The sequence below is a fragment of the Hippopotamus amphibius genome, chromosome 2 (genome assembly GCF_030028045.1).
Source record: "Hippopotamus amphibius kiboko isolate mHipAmp2 chromosome 2, mHipAmp2.hap2, whole genome shotgun sequence".
NCBI lineage: Eukaryota > Metazoa > Chordata > Mammalia > Artiodactyla > Hippopotamidae > Hippopotamus > Hippopotamus amphibius.
Genome location: NC_080187.1, coordinates 225,451,756 through 225,468,297, shown reverse-complemented (window position 1 = coordinate 225,468,297; position 16,542 = coordinate 225,451,756). Strand labels below are relative to the sequence as shown.

General features: G+C 33.7%; 1 protein-coding gene across 1 annotated transcript in view; it reads left to right on the top strand.

Annotated features, from left to right (window-relative positions):
• The window catches only part of MDGA2 (MAM domain containing glycosylphosphatidylinositol anchor 2), a 777,847-nt gene that overhangs the window by 416,833 nt on the left and 344,472 nt on the right, over nt 1–16,542 (top strand). Inside the window, exon 3 of the mRNA XM_057722267.1 lies at nt 6,323–6,497. Within this exon, the coding sequence (XP_057578250.1) occupies nt 6,323–6,497 (175 nt within the window). The remainder of the gene's footprint in view (nt 1–6,322; nt 6,498–16,542) is intronic.

The window sequence follows — 16,542 nt, the reverse complement described above, 5'->3', positions numbered from 1 at the left end:
TTATATATGTATATATAATGTATTAGATTATATATATTTGATAAATAGCATATAAACTTGTTACTTTTAAATATGGTTATTATACACATATACTATATAATATATAAATTATATAAAATAAATTCTATATATTTATAACTATATAAATTATATTATTATATAATTATATATATGTATATGTCTTTGGTAAACAGCATATAAACTCATTGTTACTTTTAAATCCAGTCTAACAGACTGTAGAAATGGGCACATTTGGTCTATTCACATTTAATCTATGACTGATGCAACTGTTTCCATCTTACTCCATGTAATTTTATCTACTTAAAATTACATATTTCGCTAATTTTATCAAATTTTTATTCTTTCCATGCTTCCCCCTTTATCTCATTTTCCCTGCCATTACTGGAATTATGCATTTTTCTATTATTTTAAGCGGACTTTTATTCTATTGTTATTCATAAATAAAATACCTACTGTTTTTCCCATAAGGACATCCTCTTCCCCCTTCCGACACACCAAAAGTTCAAGATCTTAGATAACTTACTTCTCTCCCCTTTCCTTCATCAAGCCATTAAGAATATTACCCCCTCTTTGTGTCTTACACCCCCTCCAGACTCCTAGGTTTTGCAATGGTATCTTACAAATTGCCTTATTCTCTTTTTGGTTTTAATAAACTTTATTTAGTATTAAATTCTGTATTATCCAGGTAACCATACTTATCCCTTAAATGCACTTGCATTAATATCAACTGCTCACCACCACATGCTTTTCTATATCTTCTCCAAATCCAAGGCCTCAGATCGAGTTTCTTTGTTGGGTAGTTGGAATATTATCTCAAGTATTTTTGTCAGGTGAGGCTATGTTATTTGAACCCTGAGGTTACTAAAGTTTTGCATATCACTGTATAGTTTCTTTCACACTAAGATTAATCAGATCTTGGCTGTTGGATATTGGGATATAGGCCCTCCTCCCACCTTTTTCAGTAAATGCAGATGTTGTTCCACTGTTTTTGAGCTTTCATTATTGAAGATGAGAATCCTGAAGACAGGCTGTCCTTCTGTACCACTCCACACTTAACAATTATAGTTAAGTTTGGCTGTTAGTCATAGAAACCCCACCCCCACCCCCAAAATATGGCATAAGATAGAATTTTATTTTTCTCCCATGTAGAAGCCCAGAATCTATAAATAGTTCAGGTTGGGTAGGTACAGCTCTGTGATGTCAGAGATTTAGATTCTTCTCTTTTATTGCTTCTCGGTGCTTGACTTTCTTTCCATATCAGCTATGATCCAAGATGCGAGCTGGCAGAAATGTGCTGAAATGAGCGAAGGATGGAGTGCCGCTTCCCTACAAGGACATTTCTGCTGGAAACACACTGGCAGAAATGTAGCTGAATGGTTAGCAGGGAAAGGTCTTTGTTTTGGGTAGGCTTGTGCCTGATGAATATGTGGGATTCAATTACTGTGGCAGAAGGAGAGAGTCCGCATGAGGGAATGAGCAGGCTGAGATGTAACAGTTTGTTACTTCTGCCTGGAAGCCTACAAAGCTTTGTAGACTTTGAGGTCAAGACTTCTATCAGAGTATGTCTGGGGCTTCTTTTCTCATCAATTAGATGTATAACTTGGTAGGCCCCCTCAGTGAGTAAACGTATGTCTTTTCAAAGTTTAGGAATATTTCCTCTCAGTATTTATTTTTTAAAAGTAGAGTGGAAAATACCCTTTCCATAAGTGATTGTTTTCACTTCTTTCTAGTCTTTTCTAATTTTTCTATTTCTTATGTTTCACTTCTGAATTGTATTTTTCTTTTAAACTTATTTATAATAAATACAATATTTGCTCATAGTAAAATAAAGTATAAATAAAAATTTTAAATAAGAAAGTTTTAAAAAGAATCTTTTTACTATTCTCTTCTTTTGCCAGCCCCGCTCATAGAGTTAATCAGTGTTAAATTTTGTGGGTATTCTGTGTATTCTGTGTATAAACATATTAGCATATAGGTATACACATGTACACAAACATATGCTCTTTTTACACAGATGAGAATATTCTCTTTTGTTTCTTTTTTTAACTTAATAATACATTTTGTATTTTAATTCTTTCAATGATTACATTCAATTCAACTTGAGTCAATCAACTTATCACCAGTTCCCTGTCAGTTGACATTGTATTGTTTCCAGTGTTGTACTATTATACATACATTCTTCTGCATTCTCGTGCAAATGTGAGGTATATTTTAACTAGATAATTGCGAAGAAGTCTGAATTTGTTTCCATTTTTTGACATTATTTACCAGGTTCTTCTCCAAAAAGAAAGGTTATACCAGTTTACCCTTCCAATCCCAACTATGAAACTTTAGCAGTGTAAGATATTATCAGTGTTTGTGGCTATTTGATACATGAAATTTGGTTTCTCATGCTTTTATTTATAGTTTTAAAAGGAAAGAAGTTGAACATCTTTTTACTTATATAATGTCAATTTGTAGTTCTAATTTTTTCCCCTCGATTTTCTGTTCTTATCCATTAGCTTATTCATAATTGTGTACTATATTATATATATATTATGGAAACTAACCCTGAATTCTGACATTAGTAAATTGTCTTACATAATTTTAAAAAATGAATGACATATTAATCAAAATTTCCCTATAATAATTTTTTAGAGTTTGTATTAAAAACCTTGCTCACTTAAATATTTGTAGAGAGATTATTCCACATTTTGTTATAGAACTGGTATGATATCAGTTATCTACATTTAAATCTCTGTTGCATCTGGAATTTATTTTGATATGAAGGGTAGGTTAGAAAGGCAGTTTTTTTTTTCATTATAGTTATATAGTCAGTTACCCCAACACCACTTACTGAACAATTTGCCTTTCCCCTTTTCATTCATTTAAAATACTTTCTGTATGAAATCCACAATTTTATACATAGATATGTAAATATATATGCATATATATGTGTGTATATATATATCTTTTAATTTTATACAAATATATGTAAATATATATGTGTATGTATATATATATACAAACACACATATATCTTTTTGTACTCTTAACAGATCCCTAGATCTCTGTGGGAACCCTGTGATCTTTACAGGGAGTTTATGAAGAAAAAGATTGTTTCTCACTGTGCTGCATTTGCAGTGATAGCGTAAAGCAGTGGAAGATAAAACAGGAGGTACCCTAGCACAAAACAAAGCTGTGGCATCAAATTGTACCAGCAATCCTTATATTCTTCACTAATTCACTGCCATTTACTCGCAGCAAAAAACAAACAAACAAAAAACAACAAATTAATGTCACTAAGAATATTTTTGATAAATCAGGAAAAATCAGTATTAATTTTTTACATCTTGAAACTTGATTACTATACTTTTAATATTCTATGTGACAAAATGGAAAATTCCTATAAAGCATTTTTGCTGCTTACTAAAACACAGTGGTTGTCTCAAGGTGAAGGATTTGTATGATTGAGTTTTGTGGTAAATTAGCCACTTTTTTTTCATAGAATAATGTTTTTACTTAAAAGGATGATTGTTATACAGACAGTGGTTATTCAGACTTGGGTATTTGGCAAATACTCATGTTTTCTCAAAAGTGAATGAAGTGAACTTGCCGTCCCGAAGAAAATACCTTAGCTGTATTTGTTACTAATGATAAATTTCACATTTTCAAGAGAAAAATAAGAATTTTGGAAAATCTGCCAACATAAGCATGGCAGCTTCCCAACACTTAAAGACTGTTCTGTAAAGATTGATGATATTAATATACGTGCCTTATATTATATAATAAAATAACTCAACATCTGGAAGATCTGCATAACTCAGTGAATTCACATTTTCTAGAGTACTAATGCGTGATGCTACAAAATCATGTATGAGTAAACAATCTATTAATAATGCAAAACAGACCAATGGGTCTTAGTGTCACAGAGTGCCAAAATGGCATTGATACGGTTTTTGATTCTACTTTGCAAGCAAATGTTAGGAAACTAACGTTTGTGGGGTTTTAGTGTAGTATTAAGGAAGACTATCCGCAATTATCGGAAAAGGCCACTGAAATACTGCTCCCTTTATAGCAAGACATCAGTGTGAGGCGAGATTTTCTTCAGATATTTCAAGCAAAGCAACATGTTGCCACAGATTGCATGCAGAAGCTGATATAATTATCCAGCCAGCTCTTTTCCATTAAAGCAGATATTGAAGACATTTGCAAAACTATAAAGCAGTTCCATTCATTTTACTGCATCATTTTTGTTTTGAAAAATACAATTTTCTGATTAAAAACATTCCTTATGTTTATGTCTTCAGTTTATTAACATGATTTAAAATGAGTCAGTAATACATAATTTAACATTGTCTCAGTTTTGATTTCTACTACAATGATTATGAACAGATACAATTCAAATAAACAAAAGCTATTTGGGGTCCTTAATAATTTTTAATAGTGTAAAGGTATTCTAAGTCCAAAAGTTTGATAACTGCTAGTCTATATCATAATTTCTACTCTCACTCTTTTCTCCTTCTCACACACACACACACACACTCTCGATCTCCCCCCGCCCTGCCAATTCCTGCACAATTCCCACTACTGTAACAGTAATCTACAACTAAATTATTGTCTTAATATTATATTTTTAATATTTGAAACTGCTAGGCCATCTCCATAACCCTTTGTATCCTGAACATTTTATGTTCTGAAATATTTATTTTTAAAAATCAATTTTGGTACTATATTAGGATTGTCAAAGAAAACTTGGTATTTTAATTGGAATTGTGTTTTATTTATATCCTAGGTTATATTTTAGACATATCTATTATTTTAGAGAGAATTAGCATATCTCTATACAGGAACAAAATTGGGTAATTTGCTTGTTTATGTCAATCTTCTTTATTTGGTTGCTTATGAATTTTGAAATTTAAATTAAAATAGAGCCCTAGATTTCCCCATGGAAATAGTACTTATCAAACCAGTGCCTGTGTTACCCTTTGTCTTTTTATGAGCATGTTAATAATAAGCTTATAGGCTGCTTGAAATCAGGAGTCATTCCGTTTATTTTTGTGTATATTTTCTTCACAAAGTTGTTGGATAAATATTTGATAGTTATTTTTATGAATTACTCAATTTTTATTAATCTCTAAGTAACATTTTCATTTCATTCACAATTAAGGGCAAACATGAATATATTTATGCTGATATTGTAATGATTTGGAGAACTTTTTAAAGATACTTAATGTCTCTAGATCATAAATTTTAATTAACATTTTATGAAAATAGCATAAATAATGGCAGTATTAAAGGATTTCAGTTTTGATGATCTACTCTTCAGTTGCATTTTTTTTGTTTCTTCATTTGTGCTTGACCAGAGGATTTCTATCAGCAGTTTTTTAACCTAATATATATATATATAAATATTTTTATATATATAAAAAATGACAGGGACAAAGAGAGAAATAAAACTGAATCGTTTTGCATCCTCTTTCATATCATTTTACAGTACCATCATGTGGCTTTTGTTCAGATTTTATAAGCTAAAATACACAAAATTTGAGTTGAATGGCAGTCTTTATTTCTAGTAAAAACTGTCTGTTGTACACAGCTGTGTTTAAAAGAATGTTATTGTTTATAATGGAATGTTTTAGATATTCAGAGTGCTTTGGCAGTTTAATAGAAATGTTCTCTTTGAAAAAGTTTACACATTTTTTTAAAGTAATTATTGATGTAAAGTGAATTCTAATGATCAAAACAGACGTGTCATTTGTGGGCTTATTAAAGCAAATCCATAAAAAAGAAACAAAAACCATTTTTAACAACCAGGTGTATAAAATTGCACATAATTTCAATAAGCTCTTATGGTAATATGCTTAAATTATCTAAATCAAATAGAAAATTTTAAATAAATTACTGAAGCATGTCCAAAAAGAAATTGAGAGCCTACCTATATAGTACCTGTTCTAAATAAACAAAAAGTGCCTTACAGGGTTTGGAAAATATGAGAGAATTTTAGAGGCTCAACAAAAGGCAAGGAATCCATATTTCCAATGTACTGCTTATATTTAACTTCCTTTGTATTATATCGTGCTTTACACTGATTATACTGTTGATCTTGAATTAGAATTGTACACACTATGCAGTGATGACATTGCATTTGAACTTTTATAATTCGATTATGTGTAGAAACTTTTCTTCTTAACTTTCCGTAACTTGCCAGAAATGGCACTGTAGCCGTTCTGAAAACCAACTCTTCAAATGAGTAATTGCTACTTAATGTTTCAGTGAGAAAACCAACCTAAAGTAACAATCTTTGTTGATGCTTGCTCAGATCAGGTGGACCAAAACAGCAGGAAGTGCCTCTGACAGATTCCAAGACTCAAGTGTCTTCAATGAGACTTTGAGGATTACAAATATTCAGCGACACCAAGGAGGCCGGTATTACTGTAAAGCAGAGAATGGCCTGGGGTCCCCAGCGATAAAGTCAATCAGAGTGGATGTGTACTGTAAGTAACTTTCCCAGAAACCTATAGTTAAGTCTACTACAGGTTTCTTCTCTCCTACGACTTGAAGTCTGTTTTTTTATTGTTACATCTATTGAGAAAAACTAGGATTTGTTCTAAAATATAGAGTTCTGTGTAGTTGAGAATGACAAGTGTATAAGGTTCTGATAGCTCACTTAACATATTTCCTGAAGAAAGAATCTCCATTGGAAATATTCATAGTTTTTAGTAATTAAATAATACGTATTCATTGTAGAACATTTAAGAATCAGATTAAGAAGACAATCAATATCACTGAAAATCCTGCCAATGACTGTTAGTGTTGAATGTGTATCCTTCTTATCTTTATATATAAGTACATAAATGCATATTTATATTTGTATAAAGAAAAAAATCACACTCTACATACTGTAATTGTCTTTGTTACCTTATGTGTGATTTCCGTTATTCTTATTTTTAAAATGCACATCCTGAGCAAAGCTATTTGAACTGGCTTGTGAAAGACCAAAATCTCTGTGTAGAGTCTGTTTTGGATCCAATTCTGTTGAAAGAGATCAGTACCTAGGGCCATGCTGTGCCACCTGGAAAGTGTTCGTTGAAGTATTTTTGTTCCTGCTCTCATTTTTCTACTTTTTGCTGTTAGCAAATATATTTAAAGTCCTCTTCGTGTCCTTACTTTCTTCCCCACCAAGACAAATTAAGGACCAACATTCAGTTTCGTCTTTTGCACAGCTTTCCATCACTCCATTGTCTTTTTACAAGACCTGGCATTTTATTTGTTAAGACTAGTGTTAGAATAAAAGGATTTGTTTTTAGTGATTCAGACGTAAGTAACAAGTGAGGAGTTCCCTTTTTTCTACCCATCTTTCATTCTTTCCTTTTTTCTTTTCTTTCAATTCAGGGCAAGTGTTGTAAAGTTGAGAAAGTGATTGGAATTATATTTGATTTATCAGATCCTATGCTGCATCTCATGTAATTATTCAGGTGACTTGAGAAGTGGGTGACAGGGCTGCATTTGTGATTCACCTTCCACATTCAGGTGCTCGCATTGTTCCTGGGAAGGATGAGAGAGAAGAAGCCCATGTCCCAATCTCTCTAGCATTTCCTAGTCCCTTAGGCAACCCCTGGCAGAATTCTGGCATCTGTATCCCAGGTGGTGCTCTCTCCCTGCCCTTACAGGCCTTCAGGTTGGCCTTACCCATATATACGCTTCCCAGCAGTACAGCCTCTGGTCTCCCCTTCCCTGATCAAATATTTATAGGAACATATAGTTTAAAAAAAATACTATGTTTCGTGTTTTTCAGAAACAATTTTAAATTACTTTAAATAAATTAAACACTTCTATAATATAGCATTGTAAAGTACACATCTGTGCTTTTTGTTATAATTTTGGTCATGAAGTTTTAAAATATACAACTCCAATAGCTTGGACACAATTCTAAAATCTAAAACTCCTGAAGATTGAATGGGTGTGTTTTGTTTAATTTTATTGGTAACTTTTTTCAGCAAAACCTGATGTGAACTAGTTTGGTGGCAACATCTAATCTGAAATGACTTGAATACAAAAATAGAAAAGACTTTCTGGTCTTTATTTACCCTACTTTGTCTGAATAATCATATGTTTTGCTCTGGAAATAATGTGTTTGATTACATCATGTTGCCACAGAGCCTGCTGGACATGTTATATAAAACATGGTATATGTACTTTATTATCTTCCTAAAACCTATAATATTCTGAAAAACATTCCCCTAAGGCTTTGCATAAGAGATTGTGACTTGCATTGTCACTCCAATAAGTTTGATAAAAACAATAAAATTGTACCACTGGGTTAAAAATCTAATACAAGAGGGAAATGACATTTTTAAAGACTTAAAAAGAGGCTTCTCTTCTTACTACAAAGCCTTTTCAGTACTGGTTTGCATCATACCCTCTCTTTACTGTTTGTGCACATCCCTTGCTGTCCGGACTCAGTTGTGACTCAGGATCCCATTGCACCCTTGAATGGAACTGATAGCAGGACTCCCTCCAGTTTTCCCAGGCCCTGTTAGTCTTTGAAGGCCTGTGTCAGCTTCCGAGCAGCTATGCTTGAAGACACTAGCTCTGTTCCCTTCATCTTTGACTTCCTTGGGGATTTTTGCCGCACAACCTGAACTTGACAAACACCTTGTTCTGTGTTGTTTAAGTGAAATGTCATGGTGATGCCTACCATTGTGAAGTACTACTTTCAGTAAGGTTTTGGTGGCAAGGATTTATTAGCTGTCTAAGATTATATATTTGAGAGTATAACATGTATTCAATTATGAACTCTATGAATAAGTGTGACACTCAGTAATATACATTTTCCTGGGAATGCCTTACCTTCAGCTCCAGAGAAGATTGTGTGTGTGTGTGTGTTTGGAGAGGAGGGAGCCACAGCTGTGTGGCATGCAGGATCTTAGTTCCCCGACAAGGGATAGAACCCGCGCCCCCTGAAGTGGAAGCGTGGAGTCTTAACCGCTGGACCACCAGGGAAGTCCTAGAGAAGATCTTCCTTATGGGGATCTAGACATGCGTTTTAAGTAATTATGCCTATTTTGAAAGTTTAAATAAATAAATTCCTTCACATAATAAATTTTCAAATATGCTTTTATTGATAAGAATACTTTACAATTGAGACAACTAGGCCTTTTTGGGAATCCATGTGTTCCAAGTATAACCTTGATTGAAAAACACAGTTTTTAGGCTCAAGTATGTTTTCTCTACATGAATATTTATATTATAAAACCTATCCTATAATTGTCAATAGGAACATGACTAGCATATTAGTGCTGAGTTTGAACATGGCAACCTTGATATCTAAAATTGGATTATAGTCTTAAGATTCATATGTTACTTGGATTTTGATTTGATGTTGGACTGGTTGATTGAATAGAAATTCATTTTTATAAACCATAAACAAGTGAGCAACTTTATTTCAGATGCTTTTGCCTTAACTATTTTTGGAAATGCTAAAACAGTACGGCTAATTTTTTTTTAAAATGCTTGAAGCCATGGTTTTAGGATCATCAACTGCGCTTTAGATTTCTTTCTTTTTTTACAAATTTATTTTATTATTTATTTATTTATTTATTTTTGGCTGCATTGGGCCTTCATTGCTGCACGGGGACTTTCTCTAGTTGTGGTGAGTGGGGGCTGCTCTTCATTGTGGTGCACATTGTGGTGGCTTCTCTTGTTGCAGAGCACGGGTGCTAGAGTGCATGGGATTCAGTGGTTGTGGCACACGGGTTCAGTAGTTGTGGCACATGGACTCTAGAGTGCAGGCTCAGTAGTTGTGGTGCATGGGCTTAGTTGCTCCGAGGCATGTGGGATTTTCCTGGACCAGAGGATTGATCCCTTGTCCCCTGCGTTGGAAGGCAGTTAAGACCACTGTGCCACCAGGGAAGTCCTACACTGTAGATTTCTATTTCTTTTTCTAAACTGGTTTTTCAACATTGACAGAACTTGGAACAGAGTATAGGCATAGAATACAAAATAATCTGCAGGTGAGGAGTGTATTTGCAACAACAAGCTGAGGCAGACTATGGCTTAGATTTAACAGAAATTCTAATAAATGATATTAGAATTTAGCCTTGAATCCCTTGTTATAGGTTGTGTTTTAAAAATCCTCCATAAAATATTAAGTTTATAGCCATCCAGGAGAGATTTCATAATAGTAAAAATGTATATATTTCATTAAACCCCATGTTTTGATCATAAGTTTCTAGACTTTAGAGCCAAGACCTACCTAAAATAAAATTTAATGCTAACTCCTCCTTATTTTGATAAGGAAATTTATTTTCAGAAGAGGAGCCTGTTACAACGCTGACTGATATAAAATGAGGTGATTTTATTAGATAGATATTTTGAAATATTTGTGACACTATATTAATATTTTGATCAATTTGGGAGGATTTATTAACTTGAATTAACAATTTCTTCCCACATAATCTTCTAAAATTTCTTGTAGTAGAAAAATTGGACCATGTAGGTTTTATAAAGCAACTACCAAATGTATTTTTTTTTTTGCTATTTCAATCTAGAATATGGTTTACTCTGCGTTACTATTTTGAGAAGATATAGCTATGTTTCTCAGTTTATCATGACCTATCATTTTGTTTCTTACAGATTCTAAAAGCATCCCAAAATGATGTATAATTCCTTTAAAAGTATATTTATAAACAAGGAGATTTCATAACCACATAACTTACTTTTTTGTAAAATCTGACCTAGTTACTTATTCAGATATTTCTGATTAAAAGCTAATCAATTACAGTTCTTCTTTTGCTGGGAAATAGCTTCTGAGGGTCTGAATACTAACAGCTATATGTTTAAGAGAAACATGTAGGATTAGTTCTACTTACCTGCTGTTTTTAAACATATTCACTTTTCTGTCTTCTCCCTAAAACTATGCTAAAACATAATAAAGGAAAAAAACAACAACAATAACAACAACAAAACACATATCAATAGTGATAGAGGGAACTGGAGAGGAGAGGACAGAAAAACAATTTTGAAGGAGAAGAATCAGATCAGGGAATGGCCACTGCTCAGCACACTAAAGAAAGCTTGAATCAAACTGTCAGTATGTAGGAGGACAAAACCAGGCACACTGAAATTTTACAGAATTCTTACAAACCTCAGGAATTGGAGACACTGCTTAGCTCCTAGAGTGTAATTCAGTCTAAAAATGGAAGAAGTGGTTGAAAGTCTATATACAAAGAGTTAAATACTCAGATCTCCTTTCACATTTCACACAATTCAATGTCCAGCTACCTCCCTTCTCCCACCAACTTTCTAGTCAAATCCCTACAGAAGACTAGAAGTTTATTTTTGTGAAGTGATGAGCCAGAGAAACTTTGAACTAAGAAACATGGAATGATTGAAAACAAAAGGCAACATACTCTTAAATCAGGGTTATTAAATGAAAGTTTATATACTCATGTCAATCCCTTTTCACACTTGGTTCTGAGAATGCCCTTCTGGCGGAATATTGGAGAATTCCTATATAGGCAATGATGAACTCTGGAGAAAAGGCTCTGGATCCTGACAAGAGGGTCCTTGGTGAAACAGCCTCACTGATGTACTCACAGGGAAGCCTACTGTTGATCAACAGAGCTACCAGTAAGCTCTTTTATAACTGAGTCTTAGGTGTGAGTATACCAGGTAACCAAACACTTGAGGCCATCTTCTAAAAAATAAAAGAGCAAAACCAAGAAAAATAAATGGGAAAAAGAATTCAGGAAACAAGGATACTTCAGAGAGCCCAACTACAAAATAAAACACAATTATTGCTATTTTTAATTCGCATTCTCAGAGAAAAAGGGAAATGTTGCATTCATATAACAGGAATAGGAAATAAAAACAAGGAATTTTCAGAGAACATCAATGAACTCAGAATTTTAAAAATGTTAACATAAAAAGCTATAAGAGGGATGGAAGATAAAGTTGAAAAAATCTTACAGAGAAGAAAACAAAATTTAACAATGAAAGGGATGGAGGAAGAAAGAGAAGATAACAAAATTAGAGAATTGGTCCAGCTAATCTAGTGTTTGAATAGAATCCCCCCCCACCAAAAAAAGAAATAGAGATGAAGTTATTTTCTAAAAAATTAATAAAAACTTCCATCATATTTAGACATATGTTTTCAATTAAAAAGCACCCACCAGGTGTCTCGCACATAAAGTAAGCAAGATCCACACCAAAACACATCCACATACAATTCAAACACTAGGAGAAAAATAAAGATCTTAAACATTTCCAATGAGTTTTTCATTTTTTTCCAAAATGATCATATATAAAGAATTAGAATCAAAGTGGCACAATAGAAATCAGGAAGCTAGAAGACAATTAAGTAAAGCTTTTGAAATTCTGAAGGAAAACTATTATCAAACTAGAATTTTTCTACACAACCAGGTGTATTTTTTTCAGGTATTAAAGAAGAAGGAAGACCTATAAGATTTCCAAATTTGTTCTGCCACGTTCCTGTTCTCGGGACACTACTTTTATGTATGTTCCATCAAAACTAATTTAAAAAATAGGAGATTGTGTATAGGAGAATAGAGAAAGGAATCCCAGGATGGTAATGAAGCAAAATACCAAGATGATAGCTGTGCCTTGGAACTCAAGAGCAACCAAGGACAGACTGAATCTGGAAGAAGAGGTTTCATGAAGGATGTCTTCAGGAAAGAGATGCAACTGGTGGGTTATCTGATGTTTTATAGAAGGATTTTACACTTCTTATGGAAAGCTTAATAATAGGATAATGATGGGTGCATACATGATTGAGGAAACAAAATGTGGGTGTTAAAAGTTGTATGAAATGAAATGTAATTGAAATATATTACAAGGTTCAAACTCTGAAGATATACTTGCATAGTCAATGATAACAATAGCAGTTGACTTAACCATAAGTATGATATAAATATAAGGAATATGGAGACGGAGAAGTAAAGGCTTCTTTTCAACGGGAAGAAAACAGTAAGACAATGTGAAAATGGAAAAAAAAATCTATAAATAGCAGTTAAGCATTTAGAAATATGAAGGCAAAACCAAGAATGGTTAAGAGATGCATGAGAAAATGTTGCCTCTGGGTATGAGAAATACTTGAGGTTGTGTTTTGTATAATTATTTGGCTTTCTAAACTATATGCATGTATAATTTGATAATTTTTAATTCATAAAATATAGATTTGAAGATTTTTGCCTTGGAGGTCCTTGTGATTAAGCTCCTAGAAGTGAAAACTAATCCCGTTCCAGATTTTATCAAAAGATTGTTGTCAATTCTAATTATATTTACACTTTTCTTTAATTCTCCATAAGAATAGATGTTCTTTGATATTTGACACCAAAGTTGACTGAAAAAGCATCTTATAAGAAAAGGATAGAGGACAGCATAGGGAACTTTGTTGCCACATTCAAACTAATTGCCCCCCAACTGATAGTATAAAACTCTTTCACTGCCAATTGTTTACCTGTGGTTTAGGATGAAACATTTACAGAGTAAATTGTGACCCTTCTTCATGCTGCAAATACTTGAGAGGCTTTTCAATATATAGTTGCATTAAATTCTGTGAGGCTAAAAAGGAATTTATTACATAATGTGTACCTTCACTGAGTTTAAACTACTTAAAGAGATAACATGAAATATATAATTTATTTAACTGGGACACCTATGTTAAGCAAGAAAATAAATAACATAGATGATGCCACACAACATGAATGGTATGTCAGAGGGCACAGAAAATGTAGAGTGAGAAAGCACTGTGGCCTCTTATTAAAGAAGTAGGATTTACATTGTAGTTTGAAGGATGAGATTCGGCATGCATTTCTGTGTGTCCTTTGGCAGTTTTTTTGTCCAGGACTCTCTTTTTCCAGGGTGATTGTCTGTAGCAGACAGCATTAGATATTAGTCAGTGTCTGCCTCCAGGGCAGAAGGAAGGTTTGCTTCCTGATTAGAATAATAAAGGTAATGTCTCCCTCAGGCGCAAAGATGAGGCAGGTTTGCTAGCAGGACCTTTTAAGATCAGAAGTTTCCTACACTCAGAATTCCTTAGGAGAACCTATGATGACATGAGGCTCATCTGAGACTTGGGTAATACAGTCCTTTGCTTCTGACCGAGCAGTCTCATGTCCTCTGTCAGCTTCAATGAAGCTGTGGCAGCTAACTTGTTAGCTGGTAAATAGGGAAAATATCCGACTCTTCAGAGTTCTTGACACAATAGGTTTAAATAAACAGAAGGGAAAGCCAAAGGTGTTCCATAACGAGTGAGCAATTTGAAGACACCGAAGAGAGATTAAGTGAACTGTGTTTGGGGAATAAGTGACTCAAATGGTGGGTTTAGAGGAAGAATGAAAGCTTAATTTGAAAAGGGGCCTGTCATATTCTGTTGAGATTTTATCGCTAATGTTTTCAGACCATGTAAGTGACTATCTGTTATTTACATAAAATATAAAATGAAGAAATTATAATTTTATTTATTTATGTATTTATTTGTTTATTATTTATTGGCTGCATTGGGTCTCCGTTGGTGTGTGCAGGCTTTCTGTAGTTGCGGCGAGCGGGGTCTGCTCTTCATTGCGGTGCGTGGGCTTCTTATTGCAGCGGCTTCTCTTGTTGCAGAGCACAGGTTCTAGGCGTGCGGGCTTCAGTAGTTGTGGCACAGGGGCTTAGTTGCTCCGCGGCACGTGGGATCATCCCGGCCCAGGGCTTGAACCCGTGTCCCCTGCATTGCCAGGCAGATTCGTAACCACTGTGCCACCAGGGAAGCCCCAAGAAATTATAATTTTAGGACTTCTGAATTACTGATAAATGTCAGCATTCTCCTAATACGAATACCGCTTCATTGGCCCTGAGAAGCAATGGCCACTCACAGGGAACTCCAATATCTGTTTTCGAAGGAAGAGAATATATTCCACAATATGTGAAAAAAGTAGGTTCACAGAATTTTGAAGTTCTCATACTGAAGTATATTAGTTACCTTGAAATTCTTGAGGGCATTTGAACAATTTTTTGAGAATGTATTTCCAGAATTCCTGCTTGTATTCTCAGCCATGACTGTACTGCTCACAGAGTAATAGAGGTCATACAACTTTAAAGGTTAGGGTTTGATTAAAACTTAATCTTAATTCAAAAAGAAATTAGATTCAGAGGCATTAGCTTAATAAGTTTTCAACTGTGCAGACAGTGTTCACACATGAGACAAATCTTTTCCAATATCCGTTAAACATTTTGTAAGCCTTCTTTCTGAAACATACTCCCCACTTTAAATTTCACTTACGTAGATTGTTGCATTTGATTATATTCAGAACAAGCAGTGAATTTTTTTTGCCCTTGTCTGTTAGATTTATTTATTACATTTTCACCTGAGAAATTAATGGGAGATTAGGATGACATGTTAGCAGTTTATTCCTCAAATACAATTTACCTGTGTTAGAAAGAATTATAAACTTCACAGTTAAAAAACATTGACAGTGAGTTGTTTGAGTTTATTTTTATTAGACTCATCAACATGACTGCTGGACGACAAAAGTTTAGGAAAAGTCTACAATGACTAATGGAAATTCTGGTAGCAAGACAAGCGCTGGAAGAAAACTAACGCCTTAAATTAATCTCATTAAACATAATTTTCTCACCACCACCCCTCCTCCTAAAACATCAGCCTTGGGTTTGGAAGGTCTTAATGATGTTTGATGTGGTAATTACAGTGCTGTCATGGTAATTATCCTGTTAATAAATTTCAAGGCAGAATTTTGCAATTTTGTATATGCTGCAGATGAAGAATTCTTGCTTATCAGACTAATTTACTCATGGGACACATGACCAATCTAATTCCCAAATAGTGTTAACATTACTAATAAAGAACTTAGTAACACACCAAAAAACCCTTCAGTGAAAACTTCAGTGAGTATAAAGAGACTCCTACCAGGTCAAAGACCATGTCAGCATCATGCTAACAATGCTTGAGTTCCTATAATCTTAGATATGAACAGGCAGATAAAGATGTACATCATATTCCTTTTAAGCCCGTCTAATTTATTCTGCTCAGAGTCTTAGATAAAGTGTACTTAGCTTCTGTAATATATTTTTAGCTTAAAATCCCTTTACTATTCTTTAAGTGCTTGCTCAATTTTTTGTGCAACATTTGTAGATTTTTAAAAGTTATGTTGCCTTTCCTAGGACTTTAGTATGCAAGCATATGTATACCCTTTCTTTCATGTGGCCATTTTGAATATTTGAACAAAGGCATTCTGACCCCCTGCACCTTTTTTTTAACCGATTTATTATTTCCACTTAATTTATTGTTCTTTGTATGAGGCAGTTTCCAAACAGTTTTCTAATGGACTCTCCTCCTGTGCTTAAGTTTGTCAGTATTTCCCCCAAAAATAAACTTTAGCATGTATATCAGCTGATCCACACAGTCTCAATTGGAAGTGTTATCCTTATAACCAAGACATTTGTATTCTTGCTAATAAAATTGTTTACTTTGGATTCTTTAAAAATTAAAGCAATAATATTTTTCCTGTATTGATT